This window comes from Lampris incognitus, chromosome 8 (genome assembly GCF_029633865.1).
Source record: "Lampris incognitus isolate fLamInc1 chromosome 8, fLamInc1.hap2, whole genome shotgun sequence".
Lineage (NCBI taxonomy): Eukaryota > Metazoa > Chordata > Actinopteri > Lampriformes > Lampridae > Lampris > Lampris incognitus.
In genome coordinates this window covers 25,109,983-25,131,525 of record NC_079218.1, presented here as the reverse complement: position 1 = coordinate 25,131,525, position 21,543 = coordinate 25,109,983, and the positions used below count along the sequence as shown (strand labels likewise).

General features: G+C 41.5%; 1 protein-coding gene across 2 annotated transcripts; it reads right to left on the bottom strand.

The window, feature by feature from the left end:
* Positions 1-617: 617 nt before the first annotated feature.
* dtx2 (deltex 2, E3 ubiquitin ligase) lies at positions 618-20,963 on the bottom strand. 2 transcript variants are annotated; one of them, XM_056284885.1, is made up of 9 exons: positions 20,265-20,963; positions 15,444-16,032; positions 13,338-13,396; positions 9,142-9,345; positions 7,527-7,594; positions 7,035-7,202; positions 6,508-6,669; positions 5,441-5,530; positions 618-2,368 (listed from the first exon to the last, which is right to left on the bottom strand). In XM_056284885.1, the coding sequence occupies exons 1-9, from the start codon at positions 20,572-20,574 to the stop codon at positions 2,132-2,134; spliced, it is 1,887 nt and encodes a 628-aa protein (XP_056140860.1). In that variant the 5' UTR covers positions 20,575-20,963; the 3' UTR covers positions 618-2,131. The 2 variants fall into 2 exon arrangements, with proteins under 2 accessions (XP_056140860.1, XP_056140861.1); XM_056284886.1 differs by lacking the exon at positions 9,142-9,345.
* Positions 20,964-21,543: the final 580 nt, after the last annotated feature.

The window sequence follows — 21,543 nt, the reverse complement described above, 5'->3', positions numbered from 1 at the left end:
ATACATCCCACATAGCTAAATTGCTCTACAATGGCTGCACACACCCCTGAATTGGGAAATTCCTTCCTCGAAGTGATAATAACTGACTGAGACTGTATTAAGAAAAAAAAGGAAGAAAAAAAAAAGGTCAGGTTAGTGGAGGAGAGCCGATGCGCCCATTTGTCTATCAGACCGCCTTGCTTCAAGGGGACACTGATGCTTCACAGTGCATTAGAAATCAGTTTGTGACCTTCCCTTAACCAAGTGAGAGAGACAAACAGGGTTAAAGGAATGAAAACTTTGAGGCGAATTGGATTATTTGTAACTAGTTTAGACTAACCACTGCACCAGGTCACTGAATTCACTACAGATTTTGTTCAAGCAAAACTGGGCAACCTCTCCATAATCTACAACTGACGTTTTACAAAAACTGGTAGGAGCACATGTAGATGTTAGAGCACATGTAGCTAAAGTGTAATATCGACATCGACTGCATACCAGGTAACTGAGCTTTAAAGGCCGACTGGATGATGTCTGTTATTCATAACACAGAAGACACAATCTGAAGAGTCGCTGGTCATCAACAATTATAAGGGACGATGTTTTGTCCTGACAAGAGGCAGACGTGACTCCTTTATATATTACGGGTTCTTTATTGCAGAGACCTTTTTTCAGTTATGCTTGCATACATTGTAAGACTCAGTTTAACAAACTGTACTGCAATATCACAGGCAGAGTAACATGGTTTAACATTTCCAAGCTGTGTCTCGTTTAATCAAGACGAGCCTTGTGGGCGACGTTTTTATGAATCTGATTGTCACACTGTAAAATTTACTAAACCAGCAGCTCTGCCTGTTCGATTTTTCCACAATATCCCATTTGATCCACTGGAAAGAAAGGTTGAAGTAGTCAAGCTGTAATCTAAATAACCTTATCTGTCGTCATTTAAAATGGCAACACAAACCAAGGTTATGAATGGCAAAAATAATGACCCTAGAATTTCTAACCAACCACTTACTACAGCATGAATAAATCACCATGTGATTGCATTGAACATCTGACTTATCAAATTAGCGAATTAAATCAAAACATATGGTCATTACGAGCATTCATTAAAAACACAGGTATCACTGACATACATTTGAATGCATGTTCCTGAACTGGCATTTGTGAACACATGACTCATTTTTACAGTGTTTTATTCCTAGGTGTTTTTTTTATATATATTTACAAAGTATTGCCTTTTCCCATCAATTAGGTATATGCAACACATACTCACCTTGCTACTTTTATAGAATTTTCAGTGTGTCCGTGTAAAAACGATGCTTTAACACATACTCATTGCATAATTTCCCAATTAGAAAACAAATCAACCACCCTTGACATTGGAGATCACAAATCCTGCTATTTGAATGCACTGTAAGACCTAAAGTGCTCCATGATATTTTTATTCCTCGTGTAAGCTGCCATTTTCATGGTGCCAGATAAAGGGATGCGAGTGTGGCTCTCCGTGGAAGAGAAGCAGCACAAACTACAATTTGGGGCGATACCAGAGTCACGCTCAAGAGTCTAACGGAGCCCCGTTTGTCGTCTGTGCTCACAGTTTCAGTGTGCTGTAATATATAACATGCACAAATGATGGGGAACATAATCTCAGGTCGCCACACTGCACGGTGCCCTTTTTCTGTAGAACATTAACTCGAGGAGGCTGTTGGACTTCTATTGAGCTCACTTTTACCCTTCCCTTATTTAGCATCCATAGTGGTAAAGAGGTGTTTTTTTTGTTTTTGTTTTTGTTTTTTTTTTGTGGCATTTTCCACCTTTATTGAATAGAGAGAGAGAGAGAGAGGAAAGGCAGGAGAGAGAGAGGGGACGACATGCAGCAAAGGGCCCAGGCCAGATTCGAACCCAGGCCACTGCGGCAAGGACTCAGCCACATATGTGGTACAGACTCAACCAGGCGAGCCACCGGGGCGCCCCCATGGTAAAGAGATTTGATGTGACACTGACGTTAAATATAATAAAAATAAAAACAAACCAGAACGTGTGGGTTTTGACAGTTGAATCATTTCATTTTCCCTCTCTGGGAGAGAGGCGGTAGTGGTCAGTGAATAGTGAGGTGGGACAGTCCGAAAGGCTCGGGTGCCTCCTCCTAGCTACTGCTTGGCAGTTGGAGGCAGTCGTCTGTCACGCCCTGAGAGGCCAGCTCAGAGAGGACATTGTCCAGGTAGTTGGGGTCAGGGTAGCCGTGGCCGGACAGGTTGGACATCATCTCCGTCTTGTGGTGAATCTCATTCCACACCACCGTGTCCGGCTCGCCAGTGGTGCTGGACGTCCCCACAGTGAAGATGAGACGCCGCATCCACGCCACCTTCAACAATTCCAGCACCTGATCGGAAAATGGAGCACAGGGATGACTATCAAGGATCTGGTCAAATTTATGATAAAGTTTGATTATTAATTTAAAAGTACACTTGTTTAACATGTTTGAAAAACGTGATGAAGTGGTGTAGATGTAGAGGACAGTGATGATGGCGTGGGATAGACTGAAGGCAGCAGTGCTATAGTAAAACATCTCGTCGCAGCTTCTCACAATTATACCCAGAAAGTTTAGTTGGCGTCATTTTATAATGTCTAACGCAATGGACCCCATGTGTGTCATCTACACAGTATGAGGTACTGGTGTCTTTTATGCCCCCATATTATGCAGGCAAATCGGATGGGAGGGGTGGTGAAGTTGAGTCCATCATCATATGCTTTTTAACTATTCATGAGGAAACTGGCAACATAGATTTTCTCTCTCGTGTTTAATTTATCACCAGGGCAATCAGTTTTATCATCTGAGAGACATACCAACACGCTTAGTTTTCAGCTCAAAATAATGGGGGGGAAAATTACCACCACTTTAAACATACACACTGATCTGTTGGACTTTTTGGTTTAAGACAATGATGCTCATGCATGTACCACATATATATTGACACCAGCTGATTTCACCAATTAACACAACTTCAGTCAAACTAAAACACCAACATAGTTTTGGTTTGGTGGTTTGATTTGGGGAAATTTAACCCCATTGTGTCTATGTTGTATAGAACAGGATACATCAGACCTGGGGTTCTGATGGTGGAGTCTGGTTTGAGGTAGTACAAATGGGAGGGTAGAGGGACTGGACTAACAGAATTACAGGGAAATTGGAACGGATTAATCTGATTTTCCAATATCAAATCTTATCAACAAAGGCTATTTATGGAAACAAAAAGTGAAGGGCAAACATCTCCAGATATTAAATGAGTTAAAAAATTGTCATAGAAACAACAGAAATGTGTAAAAACCACCATAAAATAAAAATAAAAAGGACGCAGCATTTTTCCAATGTTACTTTGATAACAATATGTTTAAAGTCTGCTGGAAAGTGATACCAAGAAACCTGAGCATCCAGGTCAGGTGTAAATGTAAATGACCTTGAGGTGACAGCTATACATGGCCCAAATTCAGTTAGGCAAACTTAACACACATCTACCCATGCTTTTGGCCATGTCAGGAGTGTAAAAAAAGAAAAGTGATAACAATCAGAATTATTAACTTAGAATTAAAGTTCAGGGATAGATTTTTATTTACAATTTGACAATTTGTCTTGCTGTGTTTAAGATCCCAACTTAATTGAGTCAGTGAACAATCCAATTGCGATAGCAAAATCCATTCTGCACGTGTGTGTGTGTGTGTGTGTGTGTGTGTGTGTGTGTGTGTGTGTGTGTGTGTGTGTGTGTGTGTGAGCCGTCTCCTTAGCTGCCCCCTTCAACTCCCTCCCCAAATACATCAAAGACTGTACCGATTTGTCCACGTTCAAATCATTAATCAAAAATCACCTTGTTAGAATTGCTTTTAATGTATGGTCATTGTTGTGTGTTACGTGTTTTTGGTGTGTTGCTTTTATGTTTATTTTAACATGTAAAGTGTCGAGTATTTTGAAAAGTGCTGTACAAAAATATAAAAACCTCCCCTCTCACCCTTTTTGGGATGGTGTGTATCTTCCTCAAGCTCGGGTCCTCTATCAGAGGCCTGGGAGTTTGAGGGGTCTGGGCAGTATCTTAGCTCTTCCTAGGACCGCATTCTTCTGGACAGAGACCTCAGATGTTGTTCCTGGAATCTGCTGGAGCCACTCTTCCCAGTTTGGGGATCACAGCCCCTAGTGCACCTATTACCACTTGGACTACTGTGGATTTCACCTTCCACATCCGATCTAATTCTTCCCTCTGCCCTTGGTATTTCTCTAGCTTCTCATGCTCTTTCTTCTTGATGTTGCTGTTGCTCAGGATTGCTACATCGACCTCTACTGCTGTCTTCTGTTCCTTGTCGACGACCAAAATGTCTGGTTGGTTAGCCAGCACCTGCTTGTCAGTCTAGAACTTAAAGTCCCACAGGATCTTAGTTTTTCCATTCTCAACCACCTTTGGCAGTGTCTCCCATTTGGACTTGGGGATTTACAGATTCAGTACAGATGTCCCTGTACACTATCCCAGCCACTTAATTATGCCATGTACATTTTACCAGCTGGCATTTTACTGCTACGAAGTGCTGGATAGTCTCAGGGGCACCTTTGCACAGCCTGCATCTTGGGTCTTGTCTGATGTGGTAGACCCCTGCCTCAACCGATCTGGTGCTCAGTGTCCTCTTGTGCTGCTATGATAGGAGTCTCTGTACTGTCCTTCAGTCCAGCCTTTTCTAGCCACTGGTAGGATTTCTTAATATCAGCTACATCTTCTATCATCCCATGGAGGGGCTTGGTCTTCCACGATACCGCCTCTTCTTCTTCCTCCCCACTCACTGTCTTCTGCTGCCTGATGTACTCATTCAGCAGTTCGTCCTGGGGGGCCCTCTTTCTGATGTACTCATGGATGTTCCTTGTTTCATCCTGGATAGTGGCTCTGACACTCACTAATCCTCGGCTATCACAACGTGAGATATATATCAATTTGGAAATGATGTAACACTCTACTTCTTAAAAAACTACCCCATAAAGGAAAAAAATTAATTGCCAATATTGGAAGTACTGTGCCCTCCAATCAAAGACTTCAGATACGAGTCATGTAATTAATCAGATTCACCTAGTAGAATGACACATGGTTCACTCATATATATATATATATATATATATATATATATATATAAATATAAAAAACATCCTTGAAGGGTTTGGGTGTTCAGTAGAATAAGTAAGAGCTCGTTCCTGCTCCAACCAGCACCTGACAAGGCCTCTGCTATACACGGGGTATCCATCACCATGTTAATGACCAGTGAGCATAGTATAAGCTTAATTCCTGGGCACACACTTGTCTATCGTTTTGAATGGCGCACCTGCAAACTTAATCTCTCTATTAAAATAGCTGCAGGGTCATGAATGAGCTTCTTAAGTTGAGATGGAGAAAAAGCAAAACCACAAGAGAGAGAGATATTTTACCTTCCTGCCCTTCTCATTGTCTGGGAGGAAGCAGAAGCGGGGGAAGCCTCTGCAGGTGTATGGCTGCCCTGGGTTGGGGTGCTCAGGACCCTGAAGGAGAAGAAGAAGAAGAGAAAGAGAGAGAATGACTGAAAAACAGGGGGGAAATGGAAGTACAGTAGGAAACTTTAAAAGCTTTGAACTGTTTTAGCAGCTGAGCAACTTCAAATTTTCAAGGAATGTGACTATGTAAAATGCTCACAGAAAAAGACAGAGAAACCCATCACTCAAAATAAGACATTTTGAAAGTATCCAAGATTAGCTAGAAAACTATAAAGAATCTAAGAATATCCAATTACAGATTCTTTGTAGTCCTCATGGAGGAAATTATTTTCCATAGCAGCTGCAAGTCACACACAAGACACAGCAAATATTAAAACACAATACACTCAAAAAGTAAAGCAAAAGACATACGTGGATGTTGATAAACCCACATGATAAGACACCACAACATTAAAAAATATTCAAATAAGCATTCAAAAACAGATATGCCTGCAACAGGCCTTGCAACATAAGGCAAAAACTAAGGCTGCATGGGGGAGTTTAATCAGTGCCCCTGTAATGGGACGTACAGCGCCTTTACTGAAAAGAGTTATTTTACACCCAAGGGACCTGAATGTACAGCCGGACGGAGAGCTTCAATGTGAGGGTGGAGCGGGTGAAACAAGTCAAAGGCTAAATACGGTGCTTGCTGTGTCATGGCTGTGCTGAAGAAGTCTAGTAAATTGGGAGTTGGGAAGCTGATAATTCTTGAGATTGTGTGCATTCATTTGAGCAGTTTGTATGTTTGTATTGAAGAATGCCTGAATAGAGCTAGAATGGTAAGAGAGTAAGAAATTGGGGAGGCATTCTTCTATGAAGACTGCAATAACTATCAATTTAAAAAACAGGGAAAATCTGCCAATAGAGCTCCACGTCTACTTAGTTCTAACACTCATTAGATATATGTGGCTTAACAAAAGTAATCTGGTTAACGTGCATTTTAAAGCAGAAGAAATGTTGAGAGTGAAAGCACATTGAAGAGTTACCTGTATACCAGGGGGGATGCTGTAGATGATTTGGATGGTGCCACAGTCGGGATGGCCAGGCAGTGATTGGGCGATGCTGTAAATCTCCATCTTGCCTTTGGGCTGGGTGCCAGTTTTTTCTCCATAGATGGTCTTACACGAAGGGCACTGGAGGCTGCCATCCTAGGGAAGAACACGGAGAGCCGGCAACACTTAAACCAAATCATAAATATTGTTGTAAACATTCACTGATGTGCTGTGGGTTTGCGTGGTGATTTTTTATTTTGCCTTTTTTTGACAAATACTGATGTCTAAAAAGTCTTTATCAACTGGCGGTTGTCAAACTAAATCTTCCAAGACAGACATGATGAACTGAAAATTTTGAGTATCAAAAGATCTAATGACATAATTGGGCACTGGCAGTACTGCAACATTTTGTCAGTCAAGCCAAATAAAAATGGCTTTGGGTTTCAGACAGCACTATTGAAATTCCAACTGTAGAAAACATGATTATATAGTGTGAGCGTGCCTTCCATAGACTTAAGTACCTTTGTTCCATTGTTGTACATGGCCAGCATGCAGAGCATGTGCAGGGTGTGTCCACATTTTATGAACCTGCCCACTGTGTCTGGCAGGATGCTTTGGGCTCCATCCTCTGATGACACCATCTCATAGCCAGAAGGATTGGACAGAGGATCCATGCAGATGATGCAATCCTACAGGGAATATGGGATGTGAGCTAAAATTATCACCCTACTATGTTGAGTTAACAATGCACCACTCATTTAGAGGCAACTTCTAGGGAGAGAAACTTCTTTCTCCTATATTCACTTATCAAATTTCAGTGCAAAACACTTAAGAAAATAATTTTCTACAATAATGTCCTTTATTATGCTGTGTAAATACTCCCGAATTAGTTCTTTAAACTTGAATGCACTAGAGAATGTGTGAAATTTAGTTTTTTTCCCCCTTCTTTGGATTACCGACATTGGTAGTTGAAAAAAAAAAACAATAAAAATGCATTACACCAATTTATCTACCTCATCTGGCACCACAGCAACATGTTCCATGTAGCGCTGAATCACCTCCTCAGGTCTCTGAGCCGAGGCTAAGAGAGCGAAAGAGGAGAAAATGCAGTGAGCAATGATGGAATAGGAGCGGAGTTGAGCTTAGAAAACCTTTGAGCGGGGATGACACAAATGCATGACAAGGACAGGTAAGATTCTGATGAAATGAGATGAGATGAGATGGAACTCGCTTCACAAAAATAAAGTTTGCAATGTTCCCTTTGATTTTCATCCAAAACACAGGCTATTATCTTGACATGTATTTTGCCCTCTCTGATAACTGAGCATCTTAAGAGAGAGGAACAGCTGAGGTCAATTTTGTGTACGGATATAAAAAAAAGAGGCAGTAATGCTGTCATTTCACAGCAGCTGGGAACAGACTAAAACGTGGATCAAGTTAAAAGCACAGTTTACCTCCTGTTGATAGAATTAATCAAACGTTGTTAATGTGTTACAGCTGTGGTTCGAGGAAAAGATGATCACTGACACTTACTGCTAATCACATATCACTGCCAGTGTCAGCCTCCCTTTCTCACAAACAAGCTAACAAACAAGCAGACACACAAATACATTCATCTTGTCAAGTCTGTTAAGGAACAAGATGCAAGATAAGGAAAATTTCATCTTTTAATCCTCCCTTTTAGTTCGTTAGGATTAATTCTGGATCTTCTCCGCTAGGGAGGTTTGCGTCTGACTTGTGACTAATGCAGTGATACAGTTCCAAGCATTTGTTTTTGATAGCTGCCGATTCCCCTGCAATTAAAATGAAGTTATTCAAGTTAGGAAGTAGCAGACTACAAGACTGGAAGAAGACCACCCTCACATCGTGATAACACAAACATGGAAAATTATTCAAACAGAAATTAAGAAGCAGCGATGAAATTAATCACAACACCCAAATGAACATTAAAACGTAGAGGGCTGTTCAAGTTTCAAAGTTCTCCCAAAATGCACATTTTTTTTGATGAGGGGACTTAAAACTGTCCAAGTACCAATGATTTAACTACAAGCACAAGTTAAAGTGCTCTGACTGTGAACATAAAACTCAGAGCTCTTCCCCTGGCTATGGTGGATACACTTGATGCATTACTATGCGATGAAATCATTAGCAACCACATCGCTGTGCTATCATTTGAACTGACTTGACTGCTAGTTGTAGTGCCAATACTGATGCAAGGTTCGATGGAGAAGATGAAAAACTTCTATGGGACCGTTCGCTGATGGGTCACATCAAGTGAAAATTCAGATGCAGCCAGCTTTTCTGTGATGAAGAACAAAGAAAATGAATGGACTTCCAACGACTGGATTTTTCAAGATGGTGACCGTGTGAGCGCATGTTTAGTCACACGCACATAAAATAAATGAATAAATAAATAAATAAAAACCCTTACAAATGATGGAATTAAAAAGGTAAACACTCCATAGCTAGTGTCATGTTCCCTAAGAGCAAGGCATGAAGATAGATGACAGTGAGTGGATGACAGATGAGATGGTCCTCATGAGTGGAGTGTGTAGCAGGTTGTTGTGGTTAGTCCAGAAGATGACAGGAACACGTGGCTGAAGAAGGGTATGGTGGCGTAGTAGCTACCTCTCCTGTGCTGCCTCTTTGCCCTCCTAACTGAACTGCTGCTGGTGCTGCTGTGGGCTTTGCTGGGCCTGTTGCCGGGGCCCAGGAGAGGAGGAGGAGGAGGAAGAGAGAGAGGAGCAGGCTGCTGCTGCTGCTGCTGAGGGAGGGGAGCACTGGTGAAGTGCACGCCGAGTCCCACTGCTGACATCAAAATGGAAGCCATGCCTGGAGCAGGGTGGGGTGGAGTGGAGTGGGGTGGGGTGGAGCGAGGCGGGGCGGGTTGGGGTGGGGTGGGGCAGGGTGGAGTGGAAAGTAGAGGTGGAGAGCCAGTGAAGGTAATGCAGGAGAGGGGAAGAGTGGGGGAGGGGAATAAATTAAAAGCATGACAAAATGGAGGACAAAGCAGTCACTTGCTTCTACTGCCACCATGGTTCATCCACACACTTAGGGGCATTGGATTCCTTTATTTGGTCTAGCACTGCATAATTTAAACCATTTCATTGACACCTTCCATTTCTTTCTTCCCAAAAACTGAGAAACCACATATAAGAATTTCCCCTTATCCTAGTATGACCTTAACGTGAATAGTTTTCATAACAGAGTGCACTGCTAACAATACATGAAGGTGTAACCTTTACAGTAACCATTATGAATGGCCCTAAAATAGGGAAGAGAAAGACAGAGACAAGATACTGCTCTAGCTCCTGTCAGTTGCACTAATGACAATCCAGCCTGCAACACTTCATAAATGCCATTTTCCCTTGATATCACATGGAGCTTTCAGTGACAAGCCAGAGCAACAACACCTGATAAACTGGTGCCATGTAACGGGTGTCAAAAATATCAAATGTACAAAACAGTTTCAAATATAATAAAAAGTTAAAATTCAATATAGAAATATACGCACAAATCCGGTATGAATGAAGTGCTGATACTATACTGTAGGTATTCTTTTAGCCTGTTATGCTTTGTGCTCTCTTAAATGAATCCTGCACTAAAAAGAAATAAAATAAGCCATAGTGTTTGAGTTTACTGTACAGTAGACAGGCTACTCATGTACCAAACAGTGGAGGGAAGGACATACTCATTGATGTTTTAGCACAGAACAAAACATCAGGACGTCAAAACATTTTTCACAATAATGTCACTGTGGGAGCTTATTCATTCTGATCAATTCACAGAGCTGAGTTGGCTTTTCTGAATTTGCAGGCCCACAAGGAAGGCCAACACCGTTAGTCACTTCTAAACTGACTGGAATGGGTTCAGCCCTTTATAAATTAATTCAAATGTTTATACATGGCTCAATAGGAGCTTAGTGAAATGATATATCTAAAAAAAAACAATAATGTATTCTACAACTTTGAGTGAGAGCAGCCTGGAATGAATCAGAAAAAAAAGATGAAATATATTTCACATCATCTTACTTGCAAAAATAACAGATTTTAACATGTTACTTTTCTACACACAAACAGTTTTTGCACATAACCATCCTAGATCTCCTGACATCTACAGGCTTACTGGCGGAGTCCAACTGTTCAAGTATGTCCCAAGTTTCACATTTGAGTGCAAAGGACCTGTAAGAAATCTTCTTAGAAATTATCTTGACCTCGTTGGATAATCAGTCTGCTGACACAGACGCGCGGACATTTTTAAGTGGCAATATCATGACTTCTTAAAGGATTCCTTCATTCATTCATTCATTCATCTTCAGACGCTTCTCCGGGGTCAGGTGCTGGTGGCAGCAAGTTAAGTAGGGCACTCCAGACGTCCCTCTCCCCAGAAACACCCTCCAGATCCTCCTGGGGGATCCCAAGCCGTTCCCATGCCAGACTGGACATGTAGTCCCTCCAGCGAGTTCTGGGTCTACCCCGGGATCTCCTCCAAGTTGGCCATGCCCAGTAAACCTCCAAAGGAAGGCGCCCACAAGAGGCATCCTAATCAGATGCCCGAACCACCTCATCTGGCTCCCTTCGACGCGAAGGAGCAGTGGCTCTACTCCAAGCTCCCTCCGGATGTCCGCGCTCCTCACCCTATCTCTAAGGCTGTGCCCAGACACCCTACGGAGGAAACTCATTTCAGCCGTTTGTTTCTGCGATCTCGCCCTTTCGGTCACTACCCAAAGCTCATGACCATAGGTAAGGGTTGGAACAAAAACTGACTGGTAAATTGAGAGCTTTGCTTTCTGGCTCAGCTCCTTCTTCACCATAACAGTCCAGTACAACGTCCTTATTACTGCTGATGCTGCACCAATCCGGCTGTCAATCTCCCGCTCCATCCTACCCTCACTCGTGAACAAGACCTCGAGATACTCAAACTCCTTCGCTTAATAATAATAATAATAATGATAATAATAATAATAAATTAAACTTATATAGCGCTTTTCTAACCCTCAAAGTCACTTTACAATAAAGAGGGTGAAACAAGACAACAGATAGACGTAACACAGACATACAGGGGTGGATGGGAAGGGGGGTTACGAGAGGGAGAAGCGGCAGCCACCCGGAGGGAGCAATCCACCATTTTCTGATAGAGAACCATGGCCTCAGACTTGCAGGTGCTGACTCTCATCCCAGCCATTTCACACTCGGATGCAAATTGCCCCAGTGTGCGCTGGAGGTTGTGTTCTGATGAAGCCAACAAAACCACATCTACGAAGAGCAGAGATGCAATTCTGAGGTTCCCAAAATGGACACACTCCTCACCTTGGCTGCGTCTTGAGATCCTGTCCATGAATATCACAAACAGAATCAGAGACAAGGGATAACCTTGGCGGAGTCCGACACCTACCAAAAACTGTTTGACTTTGTGCCAAGAATGCGAACACAGCTCTCACTTTGGTTATACAAGGACCGGATGGCTTGTAGCAACTGCCCCAGTACCCCATACTCCCGCAGTACCCTCCACAGAGTGCCCCGGGGTACACGGTCATAAGCCTTCTCCAAGTCCACAAAACACATGTAGACTGGCTGGTCAAACTCCCATGCCCCCCTCAGCACTTCAGCAAGGGTAAAGAGTTGGTCCGTTGTTCCATGGCCAGGACACAATTTGCATTGTTCCTCCTGGATCCGAGGTTCGACCATCGGTCGGAGCCTCCTTTCCAGCACTCTTGAGTAGACTTTCCCAGGGAAGCTGAGCAATGAGATGCCCCAATAATTGAGGCACACCCTCCGGTCCCCCTTTGTAAATATGGGAGCTACCACCCCAGTCTGCCACTCCACAGGTACTGTCCCCAACCTCCACGCGACACTGAAGAGGCATGTCAACCACGACGGCCCAACAATGTCCGGAAGGATGTTATAACGAACTGTTTCAGTGGTCAGTTCGTTTGTTTATTCATTTTACCATGATTTTAAATTGAGCGAGTTGTTCTTAGTCCCATCTGATGTTAAATTTTTTGGAAGAACATAATGTTAGCATGATTTTCATTTAATTTACATTCATGATGCTTCAATTTAAGAGTTGAGAGATTATAAAAAGTTAAACTACTCTGCACTTCAGTTTGCAGCAAAATACAAAAAATTATGAGTAAGCATCCAGCTAATCTAACTAAAATAGAAGGATTCTCTGTCTGTCCTGTGATTTTCTCGACAACCGTTCATCTGATCGACTTCACACTTGGCGGCTGTATTGCTGGGGGCCCAAGGAAGTGCAGTGTCCAGTATGAACGTGTTGGGATGAGCAGTTCTCGAAAAGCTGCAAGCAGCAATACCAGTGGCCAAGCAATCAGCCCATTCCGAACAGGCATGTTTTGAACAGGCACTGCACAAGTCTTATAAAAACTAAGGATACTCCAACAACCTCCCCCAAGTCATCAGAGGCTCCGATATTCCTTCCTGTATTATTTTAATTATCAGTTGAACAAATAATGTCTTTCTACCCCCCTTGCATTTTTATTTGTGTTAGAGAAATGCCAAATTCCTGAATAGGACATAGGAACCTCTATTATCACATTCGGAAAATTTAGTTTTGAATATGCTACACTACAACACAGTGAATATGATGACAATTTTTGATTGTCATCTAATAATCTGTTTTATGTAGCATTTTATTCCTAAACCAACTGACATTCACAAGGGTATAAAATTGTTAACCAATGTTCCACTGACATAAAAATCTCACAGAACAAATCCTGACACTAATCCATAGAAGTGACACAAAATACACCTAGTAGCAATGTTTAGTTAACACTCAGGATGGATGGTTGGTGACCTGTTTACCTGCCAGGGCAGAGCTCACGCTGGTTGATCCATTCAGGTGGACAGAGATGGCAGGAACGCTGTGGGAAGGGAAAAGAGAAAGTCAGTAAAAAAGCATCAACTGAGGCCAGGAGGTACCAAACAAAAATCTTACACAGTTTAAAAATTACGACTGACTCACATTATTCATGTACCCTGCATCATCTCTCAAAGCTAACACTGGCATGTCTGTACTTTCAAGCTAAATGCCAATGTCATCCCATGGTAGAAGGGGAAAAAAACATTTATGACACAAACACAATTTACATGTGCCGTCTTGTGTCTGCCCTCTGTTCTTGTCCATGTTATCCCTAAAAATCAACTTGAAGAGACACACTGCTTGTAGTCAAGTGCAGCTACTTCAATAAGGGGCAGAAAATGGTTCTATCCACCACTACATGTTGATAGGTGTTAGTTGCATGTAGGTTCATTGTGCAGACTTTTAGCCAACGGAAAATAAAGAGTGATGATTTATTTTTAGCCCTTGTTTGACAATAATTTGGTATAGATGCTTGGACTATACTTGCTTTTTGCAGTTGAAACCATGTTTAGTTTGCTTGAGATCAAACAAGCGGGTCCCACAAAATGTGGTGATATCTGGTAGTCACAATAGTATGTTTACATACAGCTATTTCCAGAGTTATATTCAAAATACATGTGACCCTGAATGTGCAGAAAGTGTATGAATCAATTTTTGATGGTCACAGAACTTGGTGTAATACCTGCATGGTTTGCTTAGCTATGCAATGTAGCAGGAGTGCAATGATAATCCAGTAGTAGAGTGACTATTTTGGAACAAGAAGACTGATCAACAATGTCATTTGATAATAATAGTGAGCAACATATCAAGCCATATCAAACATTAAACATAATGTTGGGTAATGTTTACTTATGGATTTTAGTGCCTGTTGTTTGCTGCTTTTTTTTTCTTTTTCTTTTTTTTTTCCGCGACAGACTCAACAAATTACCTGTGCATGTGCCATTACATTTGAATACTTGGTGGGAATGGCAGACTCCACCAGCACTAATGGAAAACAGCATATAGAGGATCAATTACAAAACCCCAATACAAAAATGCCAACTGAATAAAATATCAAATGTGACATTTTCAATATTAAATAAATTATGGATTCCATCTTTAAAATTGTCACAAATCACACAAAAGTATTGTGTGCTCATTATCCTTGTTTTTTTGGGGGGTTTTTTATTCCAACTTGCAGCCTAAAAACTAGCTGCACATTCCAACACAATAGCCGGAAATGTATAACTGATGTAATGAGGCTTTCATGACATAAGCTAACTTACTGACCAACGGAAGCTTTGGGCCACAAAACAGACTTCCTGAAGCACTACAAGTATATAATTGTCATTCCATAGTATCAGGATGCTCACCACGGAGTAGAAAAAGTTAGCACCAGTACTATTGTTACAACTGTCTGGTTTATTTCTAAACTGTTTTGTGCAGGTGACCGTTATCTCTCACATATAGAATATAAATGTACTGTGTATGAAATGTGCAAAACAATTACAATCCATCATATTGGACAATGCAATGGCCAACGTCTAAGTCCTTAAAGTCATTAAAAGTACCTATTTTCAAAATAGCATCACAAACTTTGAGAAGTGAAATGTACCACTAAAAATGTACCACTGAAAAAACGAGCAAAGAATACATAAACCAAGGATTACTTTATAATACTAGTGTAATGTGTCCTATGAAGACCATTTTATGTGACTAACTGCTCTTTATATTTTTTGTGGCTGTGAGTAAATAAAATTAATCTTGAGGCAACAAGCAATGTTTGATGTTCACAATGCCAACAAAACTCTGTTTCTGCAAGTTGTTTTTTGCCATTTAAAATATTCAGATACAGTGCCTGTTTAGTGAAAATTCACCAGTGTTTTCTTTTAGTGCTGACAAACCTCAGTGAAGGGTGAAAAGAAACATGTATCTAGTGCTCTTGATAAATCTGACCTGCGCCTGTTCCACTGCTCTGATAAATCTGACCTGCGCCTGTTTCACTGTGGCAACTTAGAATCTGGTGTAGAAATAAAGGAGGAGTTCCAAAAAAGCCAACATATACCTACCTCAGTCCATTAGTGCTAGCAGAGCTGGCTGTCGGAGCCCCAGACAGTTGACTGCTAGAGGGCGGTGGGGGCCAAGGGCTGCCCCAAGACATGCCACCAACCGAGAGGGGCCTCCTGGGATAGGGTGAGTAGACCGAGGTGGGGTGAGCCGTAGCGGCCCTCCCTGTCCCCTGAAGGCTGGGCCGAATCAGCTGCCCTGATGAGAAGGAGTGACGAGAGCGGCTAGGCATGGGCCCTGTGCTGCTATGGCTCAGACACTGCTGACAGGAGCAGGCAGGGCCTGAGGGGATGGCCGGAGGGCCAGAAGAGGATAGTGGATATGGCAGATTCCGCTGCCGTCGCACCTGCCTTCTGAAACCTGTAGTTTTGTTAACTTGGGCTAAAGATTGAAGATCCACTATGTAATTATATCCATGTGGGCTCAAATCTGCTGTGCCTTGGCCAGCTTGGTAGCTGTGCTCCAATAGGATGGAGGTGCGAGTCTCGTATGGCGTCCACCCTCCCTCATCGTTGGCCCATTCCCAGAAGACACCGCTGCCAAGGCCTGAGGACTGGGCAAACAGCGATCGACGTACTGCTCGCGTCTTTCCTGAGGGAAACAAGGATTTTCCTTGAAGATGATGTTTTAGATACATACTTTTATTAACAACACTTTAAGGATGAAGTGCTTGTGGACCTTTACAGTGTTGTGAATGACACGTTAACTCAAAAAGGCAAAATCTCAGAAAAACAACTTTATGATTGAAAACTGAATACAATTGAATATGATTTAACTTACTTTCTTGAATTATCTATTATCAAACTTTCTCTACCCTTAAAGCTGCATTAAGCAATATTGGACATAACAGTGAATGAGGAAGATGAGGATGACTCCCTGTAATGAGAATGGATTGTACAGTCTATGGTTTTCTATATGAGCTCATTGTTTGATTTTGCTGGTCTGGCAAAGCCCTAGCTATCTGGCTGAGTCCCTCCCTCAATGACCTGGCCCCCCAGCTGTTAACAGTTTTGTTGAGTAAAATATGTCCTCACTAAACATGTCATACTTGGTTCTTCCCCTCTCCACGAGCACTATATTGCTGAAAAAAATGGATAGCATGCAATCGCTGTTTGTTACAGTTTGGTTGCCGTAGGTGGACTTAACTTCTTGGAAGAGATGAGGGGTGAGGAGCGGGTTAAGTCATTTTGGAATTCCTGTAGCCCTATCGACTGCCCTCTAGCGGTCAGAAATCACTTAATGCAGCTTTAATATTACAACATGAACACCCTTGAGTGAAAATTTCTACAAAGGTTAGTCTTCAGATAGATTTTGCTTATTTTAGAGATGGTACATCATGATGTCCCACACTTACAATCAGATGGACATGAGCCGTAACTTAGAACTATCCTGCAAGATCAGCAGCATCTAATCACAACATTGTCAAAAATCTAAATATGGATATTTAATGGTATGCACCATCCTGATATATATTAAAAACTCACTTTGAACAACACACATTTCCATATAGAGGACACTAGAGATGGGTCTACATAGTGCCGCCAGTGTTAACTATATACTAAAATGGAACCATGAAAAACAGTGCAAAGCATAGTTATTTTTGTTATTTACAATCTCTGTTAAACCCTATTCAAACTCTGGCTGTTAATTTTTCTTTCTTTTTTTTTTTGCAACAAGACAGAATAAAAACACATGGCTACACACTATGTAATGTGTAATGCAGCAAACATGCAACAAAATAATGGACTGGACTGCATTTGTAAAAGCACTTTTCTACCTTATGGAGCACTCAAGACACTTAACAATTCATCCATTTACATTACATTCACATGGCACATTGACAGTGGAGACTGCCATACTCAAGGACACTTTGACAAGAGGTGAGGAGGGGCTGGGATGAACCAGGAATCTTCCGATTGCTGAACAACCACTCTACCTCCTGAGCCACTGCCGCCCCACAGAAACATACATCCCTAAAATAATTCTCTAAAAGACAACTTTTGTTTTTTTTTATTTTTAAAGGACAGAGATTTATGTTGTCTACGGGCCCCTGAGCATGCAATATCCTTTCATGTTGTAGTATGTACAGCATAACTTGAATACATGCAATCTTCTTGTTAGCTGTCAACTGATTCATCGGTTTGGTCAAATAATTGGCACCGATTTTTAGAAACTGTCAGTATTGTTGTAAATTTGCCAATAGTGGCGGATGGCCATGCTCCTTCTGGTGTTGTCACCCAGGAACTTTATCATCATTTGCACAGAGGCTCCACTAAGCCAAGGCAAGTTATACATATGAGATGTAAATAGCTTAAGAAAGCACTGTTATGAAATTATTAGCACAAACAGAGTTACACTAGACCACTAATAGTGCTTTAGTGTGGCTACACTGCAGACAGATATGCTGAAATATCCCAAAATTATGCTCTCTCTGTAGTTTTGCTAACATTAGCAAGCAAGGTTGTTAAATTAGCTATTAAATTTGGAGTTTCAAAATCAAGATAAAAGCATAGTATTTAATATATTTAATATTTAATATTGTTTCACTACCCGTCAGAACGTCAAGGTCAAGGTTTCTTTGTTTGTACCCAAGGGTAAATGTGATTTGCAGACAGGAGATGCACCATTGATATATCCTAAAATAGATGAAAGTAATGTTTAACAAAAGAGGAAAAAAAACATACCCATACCAACAATGAACTAAAAGTGTTTACTGAAGCTTATCAATAGTTTCCCATGCCATCTTTGTTCTGCAGTGTAATAGTTTTTGATAAAAAAGTATTTCTGTATCGCTTAGTTTTGCACCCAGGGCCTGAAACCACTGGCCAGAGGGAAGAAGCTGGAATTCGCTGTGTATGGGGTGGGATTGGTTCCGAAGAAATGAGCTGGCCTTATGTGGCATGCGGAAAGCCTACTGGCCATATTTATCTAAATCACTGCTATACTAGAATGAAAACAGTTTGTGGGTTAATCAACACAACACAAACTTATGCATATGATGATCGTGCATAAGAATCTGCTGAAAAAGCTAACCAAACAACACTTACAACAATATTGACTGAAACCATAAGACACATCAGACTAAGATAGCAGTGCTACTTTAGACACGTGCAGCCATACAAAAAATAAATAAATAAATCAAACTGGGGAAATGTGCAACAGGGCAATCAAATGAAATTAAAAACATTAGTCAAAATTCGCTGAAGATATTTTTCTTCTCAAAAAGCTGATATAGCCCCTCATTAAACAGTAGGCTTAACTTTTGTGATCCCCTGGTGATCAGAACAGCCAATTTTACAATGAAACCATGAAAAATATGATTCACCCCCCCCCCCAAAACAATTCATCTAAATTATTACTGTTAAACTATCAGCTACTCCTTAACACCTGTTACTTTACTTGCTAATGCAGGTCTCTTATCCACACAGTCAAAACATAATTACCCATTTGTGATATGAGATGACACACTGAAGATCCCTTTAACCCCAGTAGTATTTAAGGGCAAAAAAAATATATATATATAAGAGGATGCAAAAAAACAGGCCAGGCATGAGCCAAAGAAAAAAGCATCAGCCATTCAAAACAACGTATCATTCCCACAATGTAATCCATGGAGTCACACTTGATTATCTTTTTACCCATGATGAAATCCTGAATTACAAAACAGTGTGTTTTCATTGATAAAAGTGTATTAAAAGTGATGCTATCACATCAGTAGAGTGTATGTAAAACACAAGATCACTAAACTCTACAATCACTTAACCTGTCTTCCATCAAATGCAGTTGCATGCGCCAAGAGTTGGTCATTTTGGCCACTTTAGCTCAACAGATACATCAGAAAATTATACACGGGGAAAGTTTTCTGCGTTTATACATTTCATTTCATGACTCTTGTCAAGATGAAAATAGGGGGAATATATATATTATATTGGATTTATTTTCAGCAGTTGAGACGTAAAGTTCATGCCACTATCTATTGAAATACTGGAATTATTTAACTTATTAGATTTCAACTTAGTAGGCTTTTTTGTTACTTTGAGATTGATGTTCAATTTACTTGTTATCCGGTTTGTAACATATTCAAATGTTTTGTTTCATCCAGTGTCATCAATGTAAGTCAGTGGGGGGAAAATTGGACGATTAATCGGCTATTGACTTTTTCCGCTGATGAATATCATTACTGACTGCATCGGCCTTTAAAAATCTACTTTAGGCCGATCACTACTTTTTATACCATTCCTTTTTCTTTTAATTGTGTTCTTACATGCCGCTTTGCGTGTATATTTTGTAATGTCAACGTTTTTCTTCTATTTAATTCAAATTTGAAAATGTTACTGTGGCCAACGGCATAACAAGCCGTACCTGTATCTAAATAGTTGAAGTTGACATAAGTCCTTAGCCTAGACAAGACAGCAAGCTAATGTTAGCTCCTGGCGACGTAAACAAAACAACTCTGGGCTAGGGAGCACTCCACCCCGTCCACAGCCAGGTGGCTAAACACGACGGAGTGGTATATCAACTATAGTTAGACTGTATTTATACGTAGAAGAAAACGAAGATGAATGCAGAATGCGATGCGTATTACACGTGCACAAACAAAAAGGTAATGACCGATTAAGAGAACAAGACAAAACGAAAACATCAACCCAGGCTGTCTCTCTCATTTGGGTTTATTGCCCCTGACGCCTCTGGGACAATGCAGTTCTGTTTAGGCGGAACTCGAACCCCTAACATTACGCTTGTGAACGGCATTATTATCAATATTTTTAATTATTATTTCATTTGGAGCTATGTAAAACCACCGCCGTGTTACCTAGACTCACCTGTATCCTGCCGAAACTGTTTCAAGCTCGGGATGTCTATGAGATAAGGTGACAGACTGGGGTCCGACTGACCGAGGCTGATGCTCGTGGATCCGGGACCCCCTCCTCTCTGGCCCCGGGGAGACAGGCACCGCTCGATATAGCTGCTGACTTGGCCGCTGTACGGCCGCCAGTAGCCAACATCATCTTGCCATTCCCATACGACTACCATGGGCTGAGATTGCCCGACTGCTCCTGAAGGTGTGGCTGGAACAGACGGCCCGTTTCTGGACCCGTTTAGCCTAACACAAGAGCCGGAAACAACCGCCATGTTCGTCAGGCTAACTAAACTTAGCTAAAAACAGCTCGCTCGGGTGTAGCGTTAGCTTAGCTAGCGTAGCGCTAACTGATTTTGGCTAAGAATTAGAGAGATTAACTAGCCAGGCTAGCTTGGCTCGTTAAAGTGGTCCATCTTAAATCAGTTAACAAGCCTTTGGGAGATGTCAGGATCTGAATCACACCGTAAACGTGCAGAGTAAGCGCCAAAGACCATGATGATAAAACTGTGATGTTTAGCAAAGCAACAGAGTGGAATACTAGTTTTCTTGCATTCGAACTATAGTACCGACACAACTGGGTTGACAGAGTTCCTGTTTTGTCCTTTCTTCTTTTTGCTTGTTTCCTTCTTTTCTTCTTCTCCTTCTCTCCTTCTGCTTCTTCGTCTTCTTCTTCGGCTTCGTCTTCTTCTTCTTCTGCTGCTTTTTTATTTTTCTTGTCGAGCCCTACTGCGCCGCTGTTCTTCCTCTTCTAATAAGATTCAGTGCAGACAAAACCAATGCCGAGCTTATTGCTGCCCTCAATTGGAATTGAAGCGGTACAACGTTAGCCATTTTTCACAGGGGGGTTTACGTTAATGCCAAGAGTACAGCCAACGGGTGTCTCTAACGCTACATCTTCTTTCGGCTGCTCCCGTTAGGGGTCGCCACAGCGGATCATCCGTTTCCATCTCTTCCTGCCCTGTGTGTCTTCCTCAGGCGCCTCTGACGCCATCCATCTGCATGTCCTCCCTCACCACATCTACATCTTTGGCCTTCCTCTTGCCTGGCAGCTTCATCTTCAGCATCCTTCTCAATATACCCAGCATCTCTCCTCTGCACATGTCCAAACCTTCTCAATATTGCCTCTCTTGCTTTGTCTCCAACCTGAGCTGTCCCTCTAATATACTCATTCCTAATCCTGTCCTTCTTTGTCACTCCCAATGAAAATCATAGCATCTTTAGTTTAGTTTTAGTTTATTCAG